The sequence below is a fragment of the Marmota marmota genome, unplaced genomic scaffold (genome assembly GCF_001458135.2).
Source record: "Marmota marmota marmota unplaced genomic scaffold, marMar, whole genome shotgun sequence".
Taxonomy (NCBI): domain Eukaryota; kingdom Metazoa; phylum Chordata; class Mammalia; order Rodentia; family Sciuridae; genus Marmota; species Marmota marmota.
In genome coordinates, this window is record NW_025999853.1 from 102,653 (window position 1) to 123,086 (window position 20,434).

Genomic DNA, 20,434 nt, shown 5'->3' on the forward strand with positions numbered 1-20,434 from the left:
ACGAGTCTGCGCCAGACGGCGCTGCAGCAGGAGGCGCGCATCCGCGCCGACCAGGACACCATCCGCGAGCTCACCGGCAAGCTGGGCCGCTGCGAGAGCGGCCTGCCGCGCGGCCTCCAGGACGCCGGGCCCCGCCGAGACACCATGGCCGATGGGGCCTGGGACTCGCCCGCGCTCATCCTGGAGCTGGAGGACGCCGTGCGCGCCCTCCGGGACCGCATAGACCGCATCGAGGTGAGCGCCGCGCGCCGTCGGGGAGCCGCCGGGGTGGGAGGGGCCGCCGCCCGCGTGCAAGGGCGCCCGATGCCCGCGCCACACCCGCGGATCTCCGAGCCTCGGGTCTCCTGTCTGTGTAACCGGGAGGATCTTTCCTTGCGGGCGAGGCGGGAGGGTTGCTGTTAGGAGCAAGCAGGTGTCTGGAACGGTGACAGCCGCACCTGGAGCGCGCCAGAAAGGCTCAGTCCTGATCCCTTTTCTCTCCATGCACCTCCCTGAGTCTCAGTTTCCGCGACTGTAAAATGGGTATAACGGCGTCCCCTTGTAGTGGAAATTGAACGTGTGTGGAAATGCTTGGCACCTATGAAGATCTCATTAAATGTCCGTTTCCTTCCCCACGAACCCCCAAACAGCTCCAGTCCCACTCCTCGGTCAGGTGAGAAGAGGCACTGTCCAAGACTCAGAGTTCTCCTCGCATGCCAACGAGCCGAGAACAGAGTGCCCATAAGACAAACCTGGGTGCCCCTCACCCTCTCTCCCTCTTGAATGGGCTGGGGCTGTGGACCTGATGGAAGCAGCTCAGAGGCCAGGTCCAGCCTCAGATACTTGGAAGGCCACAGCTATTGGGTGGGGAATGGATGGCGATGGGGGATCCACCCTCCTCCTCCTCCTCCTAACCCTCACCTTTTCCAGATTTTCCCGGCTCAAGTTCTGGGTCAGGCATGGGTGGTCAGAGGCAGCAGCCTGCTTCTGCTAGGTGTGATCCTGGGCCAGTCACTTCTCCTGTGGAGTCCTGCGACCTCCTTCCTTCCTGTAAGAACAAATTTGTGGTCTCCAGAAGTGGAGGTCAGACAATCAAACAGGGCCGAACAAACAGAAGGAAGACCCTGGCCATCCCCAGGCATGGAGGTGGACCACAGGAAGGGGGTAGCCTTGTGGAAAAGGGGGAGAAGGTTACAGCACCTCCTCTTTCCATTCTGAGTGCCACCAGGCCAGGCGAGGACGGAGAGGGGAAGGAAGTAAATGTGGGGCCCCCAAGCTCCTTCAGTGAAATCCCAGGGCAGGGGATGCCCACCAGAGGGTTGGCGATGCCCCTGACCAGCAGTCCTCTAGCCGGCTAAGGGCAGTACCCACCCCAGGGTGTCAGAGTCATGGCTCACAGCACTGCAGCCGCCCTCTGATCCCCTTACAGGTGGGAAAACCCAGCTCAAAAACCTCCTCAAGGGAGGAGAAGAGAGGGAAGAAAGCCAGTCCAGTACCTCTCCCCTGACTCACCAGGGCAGTGCAAGGAAATTACCAGGGATAAGCTTAAACTCCAAAGCGAAAGGGAGCCTTGGTTTTTTCACCTGTGAAATGGGCATAACAGTAGCATGTGCCCCACCAGGTGGCGGAGGATTGAGTGAGTCTACCGAATGTGAAAGGACCCAGAACCCTTTCTGGCACAGAGGCACGCTCAGGCAATTTGAGTGATTGCTATTCTGATCATTGTGCTATAATATTATCAATTTAAAAAAAGCAACCAAAAATAAAAATGGAAACAAACTCTTCTTTTAGGAAAACAGATTTTATTCATGTTAAATAATTAATGTCCAGTCAATGTCCTTTGGCCTCTCTTCGCCCCCACCCCCATGCCCAGATGGCACAGGCATCTCCTCCCATGTGTGGGCTGGCAGGCTGGGCTGGCCTGGATCTGTTCCCCAGCACCCGCAGCTCTTGGCAGGGGTGGGCTCCCCTCGGGAGAACCCACTGAGGCCGGGGGATCCTGGCGGCTGGGATCTGGCGGCAGGTTGGCCTTCCAGGCAGGGGGCCCGGCTTCCCCACATACACCTTCTCATTTTTTCTGTGTGGTGGACAGGAAGAAAGAAAGGCGGGTGGCCGCCTGGCCGCCGGGGCTGTCTTCTGAGCCCGGCGGGGGCCACAGCCAGTCTCGGGGGGCCTTTGGCAGGGGCCGCAGTCTGGAGCCCATGGATATGGGGCCAGGCTCTGGCTCTCAGGTGGGACCATGAAGCCAGCGTCTAATTTCTCACTTCTCTTCCCATTCAGTATCTTCAGGAAGCCCCCAGATTTTTCAGGGTCTACCTCCTCTGCCACCAATGTCCTGAAAGTGCTCTTGCTAATGTCCCCAGAGTTGATAAGCAGCATAGAGACTTTCCTTTTCTTGCTGGGCCTGACATCTGCCTCTCCCCCTGCCCTCTGCCTGCTCTGCCCGGCTCCTGTCTCCTGGCAGGGTCCACCTCCTGTGTGGTGTGTGCCCCTCTTGGCTGGCCTGTCCCTTTCCCTGCGTGAACCCAGCCACATCTGGAAGCTTCCAGCACCCTTTCCACAATGGGCCAAACCAAATCTCAGTTCTGGCCCCAACTTCCTTCCCAGCTCCAGACCCGGGGGTGTGGACACCACCTGAGCTCCTGCCCCTGGCCTCCCCCCTCCTGACCGGCCCTGTTCTCCCTGCTCCGAGGGCCTTCTCGCTCTGGACTCATCTCCTGTGCACCTTGCAGCAGCAGCCTCTTTGCTGGTGTCCCACCTCCAGGTCCCCCCTTCTCCAGGCAGCCCCAGGGGTCCCCCTTATGTCGCTAGAGGGGCTCCCCTGGGGTGCAGACTCCAGGCTGCAGTTTGGGGCTCAGCTGTGCTTCCAGCCTTACCTCCAGCTCTTCCTACCTCTGCCTGGGTCACCCCAGCACTTCCTGCTCCCCATCTAAGAGTTCGTCCTGAGGTCACCTCCTCCCGGAGGCCTCCCCAATCATGCCCACTCCACACCATGCCGTCCCTGCCCACCATCACCCATGCCTCTTGGACTCCCTCTCCCCTCCCAGCCACACGCGACTAGAACCTTCTCCCCATAGACCTCAGGTGGCAGCTGCATTCGAAAACTCAGGCGAAACCATCTTTTTGTGTATTATGTACACATGTATTTATTTATTGTTGTTCATTGAAAAAAAAAGTCAAAGGTTTGGGGGGATTTTATTTAATTCCATTTTCTCCCCTTCTGCAGCCCCCCTAAGTCCCAAACATGCGCAGTGAGCTGCTGTGCAATTAACATGTTAATGACTGACAGTTCCCTGGGACTCACCTTCCAGCGCTTTCTCTCCTTGGTCACTTGACCGGCTCCTGTTGCTGGGCTGTTGCCATGGGCTGTGTCTACTTGTTTTTCTTCTAGATTCTCATTGTCACATCAACTTGATGCACAGTTGTTTCCTTTTTAAGTCTGTTGAATCATTTCTCTCACTGAATTCCCAGGAGTCGCATTACTGGGTCAGAAGATATCGGCTTTGATCCTGGGGTTGGAACCCAGGACCTCACAGGCGCTAGGCAGGTGCTCACCACTGAGCTACAACCCCAGTCCCTTTCTTTTTTCTTTTTTTCCTTTGTGGGGCTGGGGATTGAACCCAGGGCCTTGTACATGCAAGGCAAGCACTCAACCAACTGACCTATATCCCCAGCCCTGGCGTCAAACTTTCGATCCTCCTGCCTCAGCCTCCAAAGTAGTTTTTCAGCCTCCGATTATAGGTGTGTGATTTTTTTTTTTTAATTTTTTTTATGGCTCTGGCCAAGAACTACTTTCTAAGAGAGTTAGACCATTTACGGGGCAACTCACTGTGAATGCATGTCCCAGTATTTCATTTTTATGCTAATTTATGTGCACAATGAAACTTCAAGGCTGATTTAGCGTTTCTTTGACATAAGCCCACCCTTAACCTAGCCTGGCAAGATGACTGCCTTCCCCCATCCTGAAGTAGGAGCCATAGCAAGGAATATCCAGCTGCTGATCATAGGAGACGTTGGATTCAGGGAAGCCACAATTTCTGCTGTATCAAAAATCAGTGCTAGTGCCAGGGGTGATGGTGCACACCTGTAATCCCAGCAAGCTCAGGTGGCTGAGACAGGAGGATCATGAGTTCAAACCCAGCCTCAGAAAAATGAGGCACTAAGCAACTCAGTGAGACCCTGTCTCTACATAAAATACAAAATGGGGCTGGGGATGTGGCTCAGTGGGCGAGTGCCCCTGAGATCAATCCCTGGTACCTGCCAAAAAAAATCAATGATAGCAATTATAAGTCACAGTTACTGAGCACTTACCCTGCATCAGGAACTATGCATTATCTCATTTAATCCTTCTAAAATCTCTATGGGGAAGTACTATTCTATCCTCCTTTTACAAAGAAACAGCTCTTTAGAAAGGTTAAAAAATTTGCCCCAGGTCCCACAGCAGTGGAGCCTGGATTTGATCCACGCAGTGTCTGGCTCCAGAGCCCCAATTCTTTGATTAATGCCAGACTCATCTGCAGGAGTCAGATGCAAGAAAGAAAGACAAGTGAGGGCAGTGCCCATTGCTGGATACTGTGCTAGACCATGTTGGCCTTAGAACACTCAGAACAAGAGAGGGCCAGGCCAGAGCTCAAAGGCACGTCCTCCAGCCGTTGAAATAATCCGGGGCCTCACTGTGCTGTTTATGATAATGGCAACTTAATGAGGCACTTGCAACATACCTATTAGCTTGTCCAGTCTTCAGTCCTATGAAATAGGCCACACGCAATCCCATCTTACACAGGGGGCCTGGAGGCTCCGAGTCTGAGGGGCACCTAGCAGGCACGTCCCTGCCCCACACCCACACCGGGGCCAGATGCTCCCTGACCCCCTTCCAGCTCCAGATAACTTCTGCTGTGGGAAGGCTGCTGTGCAGGGCTGAGTCCTTGCTTGTGACTCTCCTTTTCCGGGCCTCCAGTGTCCTTGCCTGTAAGATGAGAGGAGGGGGCTAGGTGAGGCCCACATTGGAGTCCCTGAACCTCCCACTCCAGCTGATGGTGGCCCTTCACTCTAGGAAGAAGCCTGGACTCTAAGTTTCTGCATTTGTTTTTTGTGGTCCTGGGGGTTTAACCCAGGGGAGCTCTACCACTGGGCCACATCCCTGGCCCTTATTTTTTCAAGATTGCATCTCACTAATTGTCCAGGCTGGCTTAGAATTTGCCATCCTCCTGCCTCAGCCTCCTGAGCCACTGGGATTACAGGCCACGGCACCTGCTGAAGCCTGGCTTCTTAAATCCCACCTCTCCCACCTGCTTGCTGTGACCTCAGAAAACTCCTTCTCCTCTCTGACCCCCAGTCTCCCATCTGTCAAATGGGAAGGGCCATCCTGTGTCCTTATAGTTCATCCCTGCCAGGCTCTCCTCTGGGAGGGGAAACCCTTCCCTGCTGTTTCAAGCTGGCAGGAACCACTTGGGCAGAAGGCAGAGTGTCCCCTGTGGATATCTTAGATCCAAAACATGGAAAAGCTCGCCCATGGTGCTTACGGAGGACACAAATCCTATGTGGACAGCTCCTGGAGATGGTGCATGGGTACATCCCTGAAAGCACCCCCAGATCAAAGCTAAGACCCCCCCCCCGGCTCCCCAGAAGGCTCCCTCCTGCCCCTCAAAGTCAACACCTCCCCACAGGCCCTTCCTAGTCCTCCCTTTGACCCTGGGGGTCCATTTTGCTTGTACTTGAACTCGGGCCTCCTTTGTGCCTGGGTTTTCCATTCTACATCACACCTGGGACATCAGTCACCAGGCATGTGCCCGGGGCTCGTGGGTGTTCACTGCCGGGTGGTGTCCCGTAGCAAGGACGCGCTTTAATTCACTCACCTCTTCTTCTGCCAGTGGGCATTCAGGTTGTTCCTAATGTCACAAATAAAGCTGCTTTGGACATGTTGGTGACATCTTTTGGTGGCTGTCAGCCCTGGTTCTCCTGCATTCATCTATCCCTAGAAGTGGGACGTCTGGGTGGCAGGAGCGGGTATATTTAGCGCCGGGGGTACTGCCAAATGTGTTCCCAAAGTGGCAGTGAGAGTTTACACGCCCACCTGCATTTGAGCCTCGCCAGCCTGGGCCTGGTCATTTTCAGACACCCCTGTCGTGGTGGGCGTGGAGTGGGCCCACGTGGTTCTAATCTGGGTCGTCCTGGTGACTCCTGCTTAGCCGTGCATTGCCCGTGGGAGGTGGGGTGAGGTCAGAGGTCAGTGCTCCTCACCGAGGGAGGCATATGTTGGGGTCTCTCCTGGACAGCCTTGGGTGCACCAGCCCCGTGGAACTCCGGGGACCAGGAGTGAGGTGCTCAACCCAAAGTGGAAGCTTCTGGAGATGGTGTCCCCACAGCCCTGGTTTAACTCCAGGAGAAACTGAGGTTCCCAGAGGCACAGGGACTTGCCAGGGCCACCCAGCGTGGCAGAGGTTGAGCCAGGGCCACCCCAGGTCTGGATGTGGGGTTTGGTCTGGGTCCCAGAAGGTGTGTGGGCAGGCAGGACCTGGGGGGAAGTTCTATCGCCTTCTGGAAGCAATAGCTTGATTTGGAGTCCTTAGAGGGGACAGATGACAGGCTGGGGAGGCTGGGTCCTAACCACACTCTGGGGACTCTGGGCCCACAGGGACACATGCACCCCTTCTGCAGCTCCAGAGAGAGTCTTGTCCCCTTTCTTGTCCTCTTTGCCCATTTGTCTTCTCACGACAGCTCTAAGCTGGCACTGGGGACCAGGATGACAGAACCCAGTCTGGCCCCTGCCCCTGGCTCTCCTGGCTGGGCTGGGGGAGTCAGGAAGCTTCTGGGTATGTTCCTGAGGAGGAAGGTGGGACAGCAGGGCGGGCGCATGGCTCCCACTGGGCTCTTTGAGAGGCTTCCACAGGCCCCGCCCTGGTGCTCGTGGTGCTGTCACCCTGTGCTCTGGCCACACGTGCAGCAGCTGCCTCTGTGCCACGGGGCTGTGCCACGTGAGCACCCGGGGCAGGCATGGGGTCTTCCTCTCCTTAGGGACACAGCAAGCAGCAGCAGGGATGAGATGCCCCTGTGCCCAAGCCTTCCAGCCACTACTGCCCTCCCTTTCACAGACAGTGACACAAAGGAGGCTCAGAGACATCCAGACGCTTGTCTACTTGTTCTGCTGGCACTTTGATCCATTAACCCAGGTCCAGGACCCAGACTCCTGCCCCTCAATAATAGCAAAGAATAATAAGAATAGTTATGACCATTTGCCAGTCACTTATGTGCCGGGCTGTCCATCTATCCTCTCGTTTTATCATTACTTATGTTCCCAAAGGTAGGTATTGTTAGAACCCACATCTTACAGATGAGGAGACTGAGGGTCAGAGTGTTTGAACAACTTGCCCAAGGTCACAGATCTAGTATCAAGGAGCCTAGAAATAATGCAGACCTGTGTGGTGTCCATAACAGGAACACAGTTGACAGATGGATGAATGAGTGAATAAAATGAATGAGCGTTCTGCAGCTCTGCCAGAGAAGCCCTCAGGGTCGCTTCTCTCCCTTCGGAGCATCTTAGCTCAGGCATCAGGGAAACTGCCATCTGGAGGGGGGCAGGCACTGGGCAGGGTGGGGGGCGGGGAGAGTGTTCTTGGAAGAAGGAACAGCATGTGCGGAGGCCTTAGGAGGGAGCTCAGTTGGGGGAGTTGGGGCAGCTGGGGACTTTGGGTGGGCGTGACAGACAGCCTGCTGGGTATGAGTGTGGTCCTGTAGTGAGTGGGGTCAGAGACCAGAGAGGGACTTTATTATGGGGAAGGGGCTACTGAAGGATTTTAGGAAGGAGACCAGCGCGGCTGGACTGAGTTTAGGTGGCGGCCTCTGGCTGCTTTGCGAAGGGACACAGCCACAGCGGGATCCCAGCCCAGGGGACCCGGCCTGCGCTGGAGACGAAGGGCTGGGCGACGCCGCGGAAGACACCAGACGCGGGGCTGGATTCTGCCATCAGGCGCTCTGCTTCGGGATTTTGTTTTCTGTTTTTTAATCATTGGAGATGATTTCAGATAAGGGGTGTAAGTGTGGCCAGCCCCTGGGGGCCCGGAGCAGAGGTCCCAGAGCCCCCGCGCCGGCCCCGCCCCCTGGGGACCCGCCGCCCTGATTGGCTGGTGTCAGCCCCGCCTTTCCAGGCGGCCGCCTCAGTCCCGCGTCCTGGCTGTTGGAGTTGGAGACGGACAGTGGCCCCTGCAAGGGAGAGTTGAGTGGTGTTGGCCAGTAACGGGCCGGCCCTCCTGCAGCCCTTCGGTGCCAGCTGTACCCTACCCTCCTCCAGTCGCCCTTCCAACCGTCACGATGCCATGAGACAGTAGTGTCATTGCGTCCTTTCTGCCTGGGGGAGACTGAGGCCCCGCACCCCCCCACGGCAAGGGCGTTCAGTGGTGGAGCCAGGGCGGATGCCGGGCAGGACTCACATAGGACGTGGGGTGCTTGGTTGGGAAGGTGGGGGAGTGACCCACCCTACCCTGCTGCCTCCAGAGCCCCCCCTGTTCTCAGCAAGCAGGGGTGGCCTGTGCCTTCAAGGCAGCCGAGGTAACCAGCGCAGTGCCCACTGGGCCAATCAACCATCTGAGACGCACACCATCAGGGCAGCACTGAGGAGTGGGCACAGTTCCCTGGGTTGTGGAGGCCTTGGCGGAGTGTGTGCTCAGAGCTTCCTTAGAGCAGGACTAGGCATGCTGGGAAGGCGCCCTCTTGGCATTCCTGGTACTGAGTGCCCAGGAGCCCCGCACACTAGCGGCTGAGCTGGACTCTCCTGGGCTCTGCTCCAGGCCCAGGAAACTTCCCCTAAACTCCACCTGCACTCCCAGCAGGACAGCTACGGCTCCAAGCCCCACTTTCCTGCCTCATCAGGAGCTGAGTGGGGCGGTGACGTGGTCATCACCCCCTCTCTCCCACACCATCTCAGGCCAGGGGCCCACTTGGCAGCTGGCCGGGAGCCCACGCAGCACAGCGAACACCCGCAGCAGATGGCAAGGGGGGTGGGGGAGTCGTGTTCTGATTCACGTGCTGGGGTGGGGAGGGGCTGTGCGTGATGGGGAGCCCACCTCCTCCCTGGAACACGTGGCCACCCCCCAGCTGGCATGCGTCCTGAGGGGGCAGTGGATCAGCATTAGTGTAAATAGTCAGTGTCCCCCCTGTCCTGACACCCAGCTAGAGAGGCATTGGCTCCAGTGGCACCAGGCAATGCAGAAGCACTCCTGCTTCCGTGTCCCCAGCCGTGCAAAGGGGTCCTGAGAGTGCCACCTTCGGTGAAAGCGTGAAGATTTATGAACCGCACGGGAAGTGTCAGGCCTGGCCCGGCCTACGGTCTCCTGGGTGCGCACTCTTTCCAAGTGTGGCACGGAGGCTGGCGGGGAACTGGGAGCAGATCAGAGGGTCAGAGCCGGGGGCGGGGGTCCCTGCCATGGCCTTCTCAGCTCTGAGGAGGAGCACCCCTGTGAACTCGTCACCACGGCCAAGCCGGACATACTGAGAGGCCCACCTGCCCACCCCCACTTCCCCCCAGCCCAGAGACCACGAGGGCATTTGGAAGGGTGGGCAGCTGTGACCTCTAAGATGGGCTGTGGCGGAGGATAAAGGTGGCTGGGGTCTCCCTGCCCCACTGCTTCATGGGGTCTCCTGGACCTTTTCAGAGGCTGGAACAGGGAGGTCAAGCCTCAGTCCCTCCCCCCACCACCAGATGGAGCGGGGCTGAATTTGCACTGGTACAGACCCCAAGGCCACCTCACCTTTCCCACAGGAACCTCTCAGCAGAACTTGGGGACAGACAGGACAGAGCAGTGGCAGGACAAGTGTCCAGAACAGCCAGGTGACAAATGATGCCTAGTGAAGATAGCGGAGTGGGGCTGCCAGGGGACTTCTCTGCTGCCTGCTCCCGAAGTGACAGTGGGTGACTCTTCCCGGTTTCCCTGCCCACAAAATGGGGACACTGATGGTACCTTCATCACAGACGTGTTACACGGATCAGTGGGTGACTGTTGGCGAGAGGCCTGTTGGGCCTGAGCCAGAGAGACAGCACCGTCCCACCTGGCCCAAGCCGCACGCCATGCCCCAGCACCCACTCTGGCCAGGCTCTGGGTGGGTGGGACCCTCCCCTCCCGGGTGGGACCCTCCCTGTGAGACCCCCCCCACACAGGCCATCACTCACCCTGCACAGCCTGCAGCGGGTGTGCCAAGGCCCCATCCTGCAGACAGGAGCAGTGATCCCAGGTAGTCGGCCGCCTGCTCCTGCTCTCTGGGCACAGTGCCAGGGAGCTGGTCCCTCCAGTTCCTTGACATGAGGCCACCCCAGCATTCACGGGGTCAGCTCCCATATCCCCCAGCACTTTGAAACATGGGACACACTTATCCTCCTGCCACGTGGCTAAAAACAGGGACACGCCTGTCACCCAGTAAATGACCAGCAAGGCTGGGGCTGGGCTGATGAGGCTGAGAGGGTCATCTCTGCTTGTCCCAAGCTCCAGAGGCAGCCCCTGGCAGCTCGGGGCACTCACGAGATGGCAGGTCCTGGGCTTTCTGTGTCGCTGTGTCTCTAGCACCCTAAATGGGGGCCCAGTATGTAGCAGGTGCTCAGTGAGTGAACTGTGAGGATTTGATGAACTCAAGTCTGGGTCCCAGGCCTGGGGACAGGGCCATGACCAGGCAGAGCGGGAACTGCCCAGGAGCATGGAGGAAACAGGAAACCCCTGGGAGGGCGGATGTTCAGTTTGCTCCCAGAAGCTGTTAGGAATTACTAATCTCTGACTGATTTCCTGTGACGTGTCTGCCAGAGACTGTCCCCCAAGAGTCTGAACCCGCAGCCTTACCCATCTCCCTCCACCAGGAGAGGGCAAGGAGAGCTCCTTGCTCCCTGCCCCAGTTCTCCTTCCGGCCAGGACCTTATGGCAGGACAGGAGGGGCTCTGAGCACTGGGTCCCCATCCTGGGCTGGGTGATGTGAGTTCCCCACCCCGAACACCGTGTCCCAGACAGTAATCGCAACAGCAGGCTGCCTGTTGGCATTGGCCCTCAGTGCCCCACAGCCCTGCCAACTGGGTGCCATTGTCTCGGGAGAAAGTAAGTTCAGAGAGCTCGGGATTTCCTAGGGCCACGGGGCAGGCTGCCTCCAAGCTGGACTTGAGTCCGGAGCCATCAAACTCCAGTCTGGGATCTTCTGCCTGCAAAGGCTGTGCCCCAGAGTCCTGTTCCAGAAGACCCTGGCTTATGCCTCTGGGTCTGCCTTGATGGCAGTGCCACGTGCAGAGAGCCAACACCCCTGGGGGCAGTGGACACGGCCCAGCAGGCTGACCCCGACTGGTGCCTGGGTTTGAGCAGTGAGTAGAGGGGGCCTGGCCCCAGCACCTCTCAGGCCTTGGCAGAGCTGTGCCAGCCCCCGTGGCTCTAGTGACAGGCCACCCAGGCCTTGTTAGCTAGAAGGCCGACAGGCCCGCAGAGGCTCGCCTGCTGGCTTCTCTAAGACAGTGGGCGCCCAGGTGCCCGAGGCTTCCTCATCCCTCCCGCGGCCTCACCTTCCCTCCTTCTCTCCCTCCAAGCAGCAGGAGCTCCCAGCCCACGTGAACCTCTCGGCCGCCCCGGCCCCCGCCCCCGTGGTGCCCACTGCCCTGCACTCCAAGATGGACGAGCTGGAGGGGCAGCTGCTGGCCAAGGTGCTGGCGCTGGAGAAGGAACGCGTGGCCCTCAGTCACAGCAGCCACCGGCAGCGGCAGGAGGTGGAGAAGGAGCTGGATGCCCTGCAGGACCGCGTGGCTGAGCTGGAGCACGGTGGGTCCTGGGCCCCGCGAGGCCCCGAGGTGCCAGGTCCACCCTGAGCTCGTGCTTTCCAGAGGCTAAAGCTGGATGGGATGGTGGGGAGGAGGCTGGGAGTACAGAATAAGTGGGGGACAGTTTCATCAGACCTAAGTTATCATTGACAGTTACCACTTCCTGGTACTACTGAACCCGAGGAGTGGGCTAAGCGCACGACAGGTCAGCTGTCAGTCCTCACAAACTGCACAGGGATTTTCACAGGTGAGGAAATTGAGGTTCAGAGGTCAAGTGACTTGCCCAAGGTCACACAGCCAAAAAGTGGAGGACTGAGACCTCTGTCCAGTTCTGTTCGACTCCACAGTCATGCATTTAAACACCCACAAATAACACCTGCAGCAACTACCAGTCAGGGTTTTGTCATTTGCTTAACACCCAGGCCTGGCCCTGCTGGGGGGGCAGAGCAGCATAATAGATGGTGTCAGGTGTGGGCATCAGGAGAGCTCGCTCCAGGCTCCACATCTGTCACTGGCTTGCTCTGTGACCTGGGAAGGTCACTTCTTTCCCCAGGCCTGTTTTTCTCATCCAAGAAATGGGGGTTTAGGACTCCTGAGATCTCATGGGGCTTTTAGCCTTGAAACCTTGTGGAAACAAGTTGGGGAGCAGGAGAAACCATTGGCTGAAGGAACTGAGGCCCAGAGAGGCCAAGTTGAACTTGTTGATGGTCTCACAGCCTGGAAATGGCAGAGGGAGGATTTGAACTCAGGACATCTAGGTCCAGACTGGGGGCGGGGGCGGGGGGGGCTTTCATCACGTATATCGCTTAGCCAGAGGCAGAGTAGAGAAGACTGGGTGGGAACGACCCACTCGACGCCTGTGGGTGGCCGGGCGCCGCTAGCCCTCTTTCTGGAGCGCCTGTGCACCCAGCCCTTGCTGGCTGCTCTGACCCCGCCATGCCATCCCCCAGGGTCCTCGGCCTACAGCCCCCCAGACGCCTTCAAGATCAGCATCCCCATCCGCAACAACTACATGTATGGGCGGGTGCGCAAGGCGCTGCCCGAGCTCTACGCGTTCACCGCCTGCATGTGGCTGCGGTCCAAGTCGGGCGGCACCGGCCAGGGCACCCCCTTCTCCTACTCGGTGCCTGGGCAGGCCAATGAGATCGTGCTGCTGGAGGCTGGCCACGAGCCCATGGAGCTGCTGATCAACGACAAGGTAGGCAGGAGGGACCCTGCAGCGCCGCCTTGCGACGGGTCAGTGCTGGAGCTCTGCTGGGCCGATTCAGCACACATTAAATGCCTCCTGTGTGCCAGGCGGGTGCTGAGAAGGCAAAGGCAATCGAGAGGTGGGCTGGCCAGGCCGGGTCGCTCCCCGTTGTCTAGAGGAGCAGGGGAGGTCACAGACTCGCGGTGACTTCCCCAGTGGCCCAGCTGTGGGGGCGGGGTTGGAGGTGCCCGTGCCCAGGGCCTGCTCTGTTCTCCCAGAGAGAGAGAAAGAAGGAAGGGAGGCGCATGGACCGGCCTNNNGTCGCCAGAGAGAGAGAAGAGAGGAGCGCATGGACGCCTGGCGGGGGGGGGGAAGGCTGAGGACCTCCCCCTCTGCCAGTTCCTTTGCCCTCCACTCTGTGGGGGAGACACAGCTGGGGCCATGCTGGGACCCGAGTGCCGGGTGGAAGCAAGTGCATCGCGCCCACTGAGTGAGGAGGCCATTCGCCTGCCTGGGCCTTGATTTCCCACCTGTGAGCAGGGAGGACAATAGTCCCTGCCACTCAGGTTGTCATAGGAAGCAAGTGGCTTAACCTCACATAGAGGGTCTGAGCAGAGCCTGGCATTTAGCATGCCTTGACAACGTGAGCTCCACTGTCACCCAAGGCGCAGCGCTAAAAAGCTCTATCCTGCTGCCACCCCAGCCTGCCCCACAGCCTGGGAGTCAGGTCCCTTCGTCGTCCCCATCCTGCAGGGAGAGCAGCGAGACTCAGAGGGGAAGCCAGGCTTCCTGGCCACACTGCTGGTGGAGGGCGAAGGTGTGATTTGGGGTTTTGGGCTCCAGAAGTCACCTCTTACCCCCTCCCGTGTTCTGCCTCCTCATACCCAGGCTCCCGTCCCCATGTCCCTTCCCCTGGCCTGGCTGGAAGACAGGGAAGGAGGAGTGATTGGAGGGGCAGGTGATGGAGGGGCAAGAAGAGGAACCTCTCATCACCCCTGTTCCCGCCAAAGTTCCTCCTCCTGCCTGACACACTGCTTTGGCCTTGCTGGTACAGTGATCCCTTAAGGTCCCCTGGAAATGCAGGCATCACATGTCACACCCACCTTTGACCAGCTCACAGCCACACAGAGTCAGGAGATGCCTCTCCTGGGTGTCCTGGGAGAAAAGGAAGGAGATGGGCCCAGGATATAGTGAATTTCTCTTGTGGCCCCAGAAGCTCAAAGACCAGCCAGGTGGCTGGGCTCCATCTAGACCCTGCCACCTTGCTCCTACCACCACCGGCCGGCTGCCATCCCTGGCCCTGCCCAGGACAGTCCAGGAGTTCAGCACCCTGGACAAGGCACCAGGCCTCTCACTTTCCTGCTGGGCGGTGCGTGGTTTGCCTGGCACAGAGTGGCCAGATACCACTGATCTTCCAGGTGTCCTCTCTTCCCGTCTCCCCCTTCCTCTGGCCTTCACAGCCACTGTGTCTCCCTGTGACCCCTGTACTACTTTGGCAGTGTTGTCCCTGAAGTCCTGCCCTCCTGGGCAGGCACAGCTCACTTGAGGCCATAACCAGACCCATCTCCCCAGTGTCCAGAATCAGGCCTGGCACCAAGTAGTCCCCAGAGAGCGCATGGGATGAGGGAGCCCTTTAGGAGTGCCATGTCCAGGTACTGCAAGTGCCGTCACCTCACAGGCCAAGCCCAGCCCCTCAGCAGAGGCCCCAGAGCTCAGTGATGAGTCTGAGGCTCGTGGTGAACTAACCGTGCTTCCTGGCTGGAGGGAAAGACAGGGCTGCTGTTTGCCCTCCTTTGGCCACTTCGCTTTACAGATAAGGAAACTGAGGTCCAAGGCAGGAAGAACAGCCTCCCTGCTCATGCAGGGGGTTGGTGGCAGAGCTAGAGCCAGATACTGGCACCTGGCCTCGGGTCCATGGCCTCTTTTTTGCTGCCAGTGCCCCGGCCCCGGCTGTGTGTGGACATGGGGTGCTGCATGCAGGGGGAGCGGGCCATGGGACACTGCCTCCACCCGCATGACCTTGTGGGCCTAGAAGCAGTGGAAGACCCGAACTGGACCGTAACTCGTGACCTGAGGGAAGCTGCTTGGTTAGGCTGTGAGGGAAGGGAGAGGGGTCAGCAGAACCCTGGGACGGGAGGGAGGCAGGTTCAGGACTTGGGCCAGTCTCTGGGTCTCCCAGCCCCACCCCCTTGCTCCAGCTTTGGGCCTGTGGCTCCCCTGACCTGGGTTGGGGGACCTGTGTCCAGGTAGCCCAGCTGCCCCTGAGCCTGAAGGACAACAGCTGGCAGCACATCTGTATCGCCTGGACCACAAGGGATGGCCTGTGGTCTGCCTACCAGGACGGGGAGCTGCGAGGCTCTGGGGAGAACCTGGCGGCCTGGCACCCCATCAAGCCCCATGGGATCCTCATCCTGGGCCAGGAGCAGGTAAGGGTTGGACTGGTGTCAGGCTGGAGGCCCAAGAGCCTGCCCAGGGGCCCTGAGGGGAGAGGCAGGCATAGGGGACCTGAGAACACAGCAGTGACCATTCAGGCAGCTCTCCCATTCTACAAATGGGCAGACTGAGGGCCAGAGACAGTAGGGACTGGCCAAAGGGACTGGGACCTTAGGGAGGACTAGAACCTCAAGATGGGGCTATGTCCTTGGAGTGGGGGCTAGAACCTTGGAGGTGGAGGTAGAGCTTGGAGGTAAAGGGAGAACCTGGGGGTGGGGCTGGAATCTGGATGTGGGGCTGGAACCTTGAAGATGGTGCTAGAACCTTAGGGATGGAGCTAGAACCTTGTAAGTGGAGCTAGATCTGGAGGTGGGGCTAGGACCTTAGAGTGGAGCTTGGATGGAAGCAGAGCTAGGACCCTGGAGGCGGGGCTAGGACCTAGAGGTGGGGCTAGTACCTGGAGGCGGGGCTAGGGCCTGGAGGCGGGGCTAGGACCTTGGGCAGGGCCTCCCGGGGAAGGGGCCTGGCTGCTGTCCTTTCTGCTCCCTCACGCCACACCTCTTTCTTCTCCCTGCTGCTCTCTTGGCCTAGGACACCCTCGGGGGCCGATTTGATGCCACCCAGGCCTTCGTTGGGGACATCACCCAGTTTAACCTGTGGGACCATGCCCTGACACCTGCCCAGGTCCTGGGCATTGCCAACTGTACTGGGCCACTGCTGGGCAACGTCCTCCCCTGGGAGGACAAGCTGGTTGAGGCCTTCGGGGGTGCAACGAAGTCCTCCTTCGACGTGTGCAAGGCGCGAGCCAAGGCATAAGGGGCCACCTCGCCTGCCACCTGGGGGACCCTGGGGCGGTACTTCCCTCCTCAGCCTGCCCACACTCTGGCCTCCTTCCTACCCCTCCTGGCCATGTCTCCCATCCCTCTCACCTGTACACACACCTCCAGAATCCCTGCCCTTCGATGGGTCCCCTTGGCCTCCTGGGTGGGCACAAGCATCTCAAGTCAACAGGCCAAGCCCGGGGACTCCAGGCCCCGCCCACCCTCCTGGCGTTACGCGGGGTGGCCTGGCCTGCCCGCCCTCTCCCATGGAACACACGGATTCCACCCACCTCAGCAGCATCCCCTCGGGGTCGTGTATGGCGGTGGCCTTCAGTACCTTTGTCCCCCAGGCTGCAGGTGGCCCCTTTCTCTCGGGGCCGCAGCAGGAGGCGGAAGGGGCTGACGCAGGCATTGGAGAGCAGACTGCCTCTCCCTCCTCTCCCGCTGCCCATGGAGGTCGGGGTCTGGACGAGCCGCCAGCCCTTACCCCTCCTCCCTCCTGTGTGTGTGCAGTGGTGTGAATGTCGGTCCCACGCCCAGGCTCACCCACCTCAGTTTCCAGGACATTCCCTGCCCAGCCCCACCTGCAGGGCTGGGGTCCCATGGACCAGAGGCCACAGGACTATGGTCACTTCTTGTGCCCAGGGCTTGGGCCACTTTCTCTGGTCTGGGAGCAGCTTAAAGCAGAAGCGTCATGGCCCAGGACACTCCTTCTGCATGGCCCTGGGGAGGGAGGAAGATGCTGAGAGGGCCCCACCTGCTCTGTGGTCTTCTATAAGTGCCTGCCCTCTCTGGGCCTAGTTTTCTCTTTGTGAGTTGAGGCTGTTGGTTTGGCCATTTCCGAGAGCTCTCCAGATGGATAGTGAGATGACGCCCCCACCTGACCAGGTGGATAGTGCAGAGAAAACCTGAGAACCCAGGGGCTTGGTGGGTGCAGGTCCTGGGACTGGGCAGCAGATGGATCAGGCTGGGCATGTGTCTCCAAGGGTCAAGGTTCAGGGTAAGGTTCAAGACAGAACAGACTCACACATGGATCCTAAGTATCAGCTCCTTCTGGGTCCTGCCAGCCTGGCACTCTTGCCTAAGAGTGTCACAAAGACCTTGAGTCCTCACCAGCTCCCCCAAGAGAGTGGAAGAATGTCAGAGCTGAGAAAAGCCATCCAGCCTCACCTCTTGCTGTGAGAAATGGGGAAGAACTCAGAGAGGGCAAGTATCTTGCACAGGATCACACAGCACAATGGGGCAGAGTCAGAACTAGAATCCAGAGCTTTTGACTTCCTTTTCAGTGCTCCTCCCTCCACACCACACTTTCTTTGGGTCCAGTCCACGCCTGAGAGGGTGGACATTTGAGAGGGCAGGATGCTTTCTAGATGCCACTGGAACGTCTCCCTTCAGGCAACACCCAGACATCTTGGCACCCCAGGACAGGGAGCATGACCCCTGGGCACTGTGGCAGAAGGGACAGCTAGGGATGCACGTGTCCCTCCCAGGCATCCGAGCAATGGCACTGGTGCCTCTCACCCCACCTCTTGTTTCCTGCTCCGCTCCCCATGGCCGCTCAGCCTGAGCTGTGACGCGAGAGCCACAGGATGTGGGGCTCAGTGCCCTGGAAGTGTGTCCATGTCCTGGACTTGTGGCCTCCGCCCCCAGGTCCTCGTTTCCATTTTGAGAGCACAGACGATTGCTCAGCACCTCGGTCCCAGGGCCCTGGAAGACGAGCACTCGGGCTTCAGCCAGGACCACTGAGATCTCAGTTGCCCCGGTAACAGCCAATGACATCAGCCCAAGTGCTGGGTCAAGTGTCTCATCGTGATGACACCGGCTGTTGCTGGGGCAATGGCAGGGTTCGGAACTTAGATGCTGGGGACGTGACCTTGTTGGGTTTCTGCTACTATTTTGAGACCTTAGAAGGATCAGGCCTTGGGAGGGAGGTGACAGAAACTGCTTGGCCACTTGAGCCCACCCAGACACGTCATCCCCAGTCCTTTATGCTTTGTCACAGTGAGGACTCGACATTGACACCTGAGCCTCGTTTCTATGCCAATCACCTTGGTCAGCCCCAAGAGGGAAGGGAACAAACTGGCGATGTTGGGGTGTGCCTATGAGTGTGTCCCCACCCCTCCCTCATCTGTTCAGTCTTCTGTGGACCCAGGGCACCTGCTCTTGGGACAGTTGGGTAACTTGAGCTGCTCCTGGACATGTCCAAGAGACAGGGAGAGAGGGGCTGGGCTGGCCACCAAGGAGGATGGAGCTGGCCATGTTGGGCCTCTTTAGGTACCTGGCGCTCGCTGAGCCCTGCGCGGCATCGGATCGTCCTCACAGCACAGTCACAGGTTAGGACTGCTCTTGGCCCTGCGTACAGGGAGGTCACTGGGGCTCAGAGGTGAGGCCTGTGTCCATCAGCCTCCCAGGGGTGAAGTACAGATTTCTACCCAAAGGCCACACACAGGGCCAGCCTCAGCCCAGGGCCCGAGAACCCCAACGGCACAGACGAGCTCAGGTGCGCCGCTGCTGGTGTGGTTCCGCCTGAAGGGACGGCCCACCTGGCTCAGAGGGACAGGAGAGACAGGTGTTTCTGGAGGGACCTTCCCCAGGGCCAAGGTCCCTTTGGTGAGGCCGTGAGAAGGGTCCCTGCCCTGAGGGATCTTGTCCCGGGGACCAGGCAGGGAGGGGACGCATCTGCTCCTCTTCAGACTCCGCTGTGGGCCACGCCCTGGGCAGGTGCTCCACAGCTGCGCTCTGCCAGATTTGCCCACCTTGAGGCATGTGGCAGCACCCCTCCCAGAGTCCCAAGGGGGCGTCCGCCCTTGCCACAGTCATGCATGACCCGGGACCACAGATGGGGCACGGAAGTTCTCGGAGGAGGACGAAGCCCTCACTTTACAGATGAGGAAGCTGAGGCTGGGGAGGGCGAGTGACCCCCCAAAGCCACCCTGCTGAGACTGGGGCGCTGTGAGCCCCGCTTGCAGGCCGCGCCTCATTCTCTTCAGGACCCAGGCCCCTTTCCACAGCATCCTAGGTGTCCCAGACCCTGGCCTGAGGGGACTGGGGAGGGGCCCTGCCAGAGATGGGATCACTCTTCACCCCTATTTCAGATGCCTGCCACCCCGGACCCCACCCCGACACCCTAACCCTGGGAAGGGGCCCGTGTGGCCCAGGCTGAGCAGCCGGCAAGCATGTCACGTTGTCTATGAAGTCAGTGCCCCCACTGCCCGCCCTCCGCGGCTGCCCTCCGGGTCCCTCCTCCCTGTTTGTACACAGTGGCCTGCGATGCAACGTGTGCGCGTGTGTGACCTGTGTCATGGTTTTTGTTACTTTTTCGTTTTTGTAAATTTGAATGTTCAAAATAAACTTTCGGTTTACTCGAAGGCTCTTCTTTGGGGGTGGGGGGTGCTGTCCCCGGGGCACCTGCCCTGGACTGCCCCAGAGCTTCCCCACCAGAGCCGCCCTGGACCTGGCTGGTTCTGCCAGCGGCACTCAGTCACACCTCTGTTCAGCGTTCATGCCGCAAGCTGTGGGAACCAGGTCCCTCATGGAAAGTGCCCCAGTTCTGAGAACTGGGCTTTGGCCTCGTTCCGAACACCCCTTCCCCACCATGTGCCCCAGTTCCAGGATCCGGGCCCCCGACTTGTTCCCTAGGATCCAGTCTGAGTCACCTGCTTGGACCCTTGGGGTCCTGGAGATGGAGTTGGGCAGGTGGAAGGACCCTGTCATATTCCAACCCCTCCCCCAAGGCGGCTGGACTCCTCTGGCACCTGCGGCCTGGAGCCTGGGCCCTGGGAGCAGCATTAGGGTCTGCTCCCGACCCCACTCTTCTACCACCCACCCCCAGTCCTGCGGGGTCTCCATATTTCCCGGGACCTCCCTGCGCACACGGTCACGGGGGCATTTTACCAATGTGACCACTGTTCGGGGCTGGACTTTGTCTACAAATGACCCCTGTGAAGTCAGGGGCTAGGCAGGGTCACACGAGCAGAAGGGACTCCGCAGGCTGTCCCCAAAGCCTCCCAACCTTCCAGGAATTCCAAGAGTGAATTCCAGGTAGGGCTGGCTGGAAGTGGCCTGTCCAGCGGGAAGGCCCGAGGGAAGTCGGCTACGGTAGCTGAGAAGCCCACGTGCTGCGTTGACTCCAGGCCAGAGCCCCAGATTTGTTTTAGGACAAGGATGTTTTCAGTGACTGCCCATCAACGGGAAGACACACCTTGAAGGCTGAACTGCACAGATGCGTCCTGTTTATCC

General features: G+C 59.3%; 2 protein-coding genes across 2 annotated transcripts in view; one reads left to right on the plus strand and one right to left on the minus strand.

Moving 5' to 3' along the window:
• Nptxr (neuronal pentraxin receptor) overlaps window positions 1–19,557 on the plus strand; it is a 20,907-nt gene extending 1,350 nt beyond the window's left edge. Inside the window, exons 2-6 of the mRNA XM_015482555.1 lie at window positions 6–234; window positions 11,528–11,753; window positions 12,703–12,950; window positions 15,188–15,367; window positions 15,966–19,557. Of these exons, the coding sequence (XP_015338041.1) occupies window positions 6–234; window positions 11,528–11,753; window positions 12,703–12,950; window positions 15,188–15,367; window positions 15,966–16,190 (1,108 nt within the window). The 3' untranslated portion in view covers window positions 16,191–19,557. The remainder of the gene's footprint in view (window positions 1–5; window positions 235–11,527; window positions 11,754–12,702; window positions 12,951–15,187; window positions 15,368–15,965) is intronic.
• Window positions 9,015–11,507, minus strand: LOC125616315. The gene is made up of 2 exons (XM_048801322.1): window positions 10,142–11,507; window positions 9,015–9,902 (listed from the first exon to the last, which is right to left on the minus strand). The coding sequence occupies exons 1-2, from the start codon at window positions 10,992–10,994 to the stop codon at window positions 9,817–9,819; spliced, it is 939 nt and encodes a 312-aa protein (XP_048657279.1). The 5' UTR covers window positions 10,995–11,507; the 3' UTR covers window positions 9,015–9,816.
• Window positions 19,558–20,434: the final 877 nt, after the last annotated feature.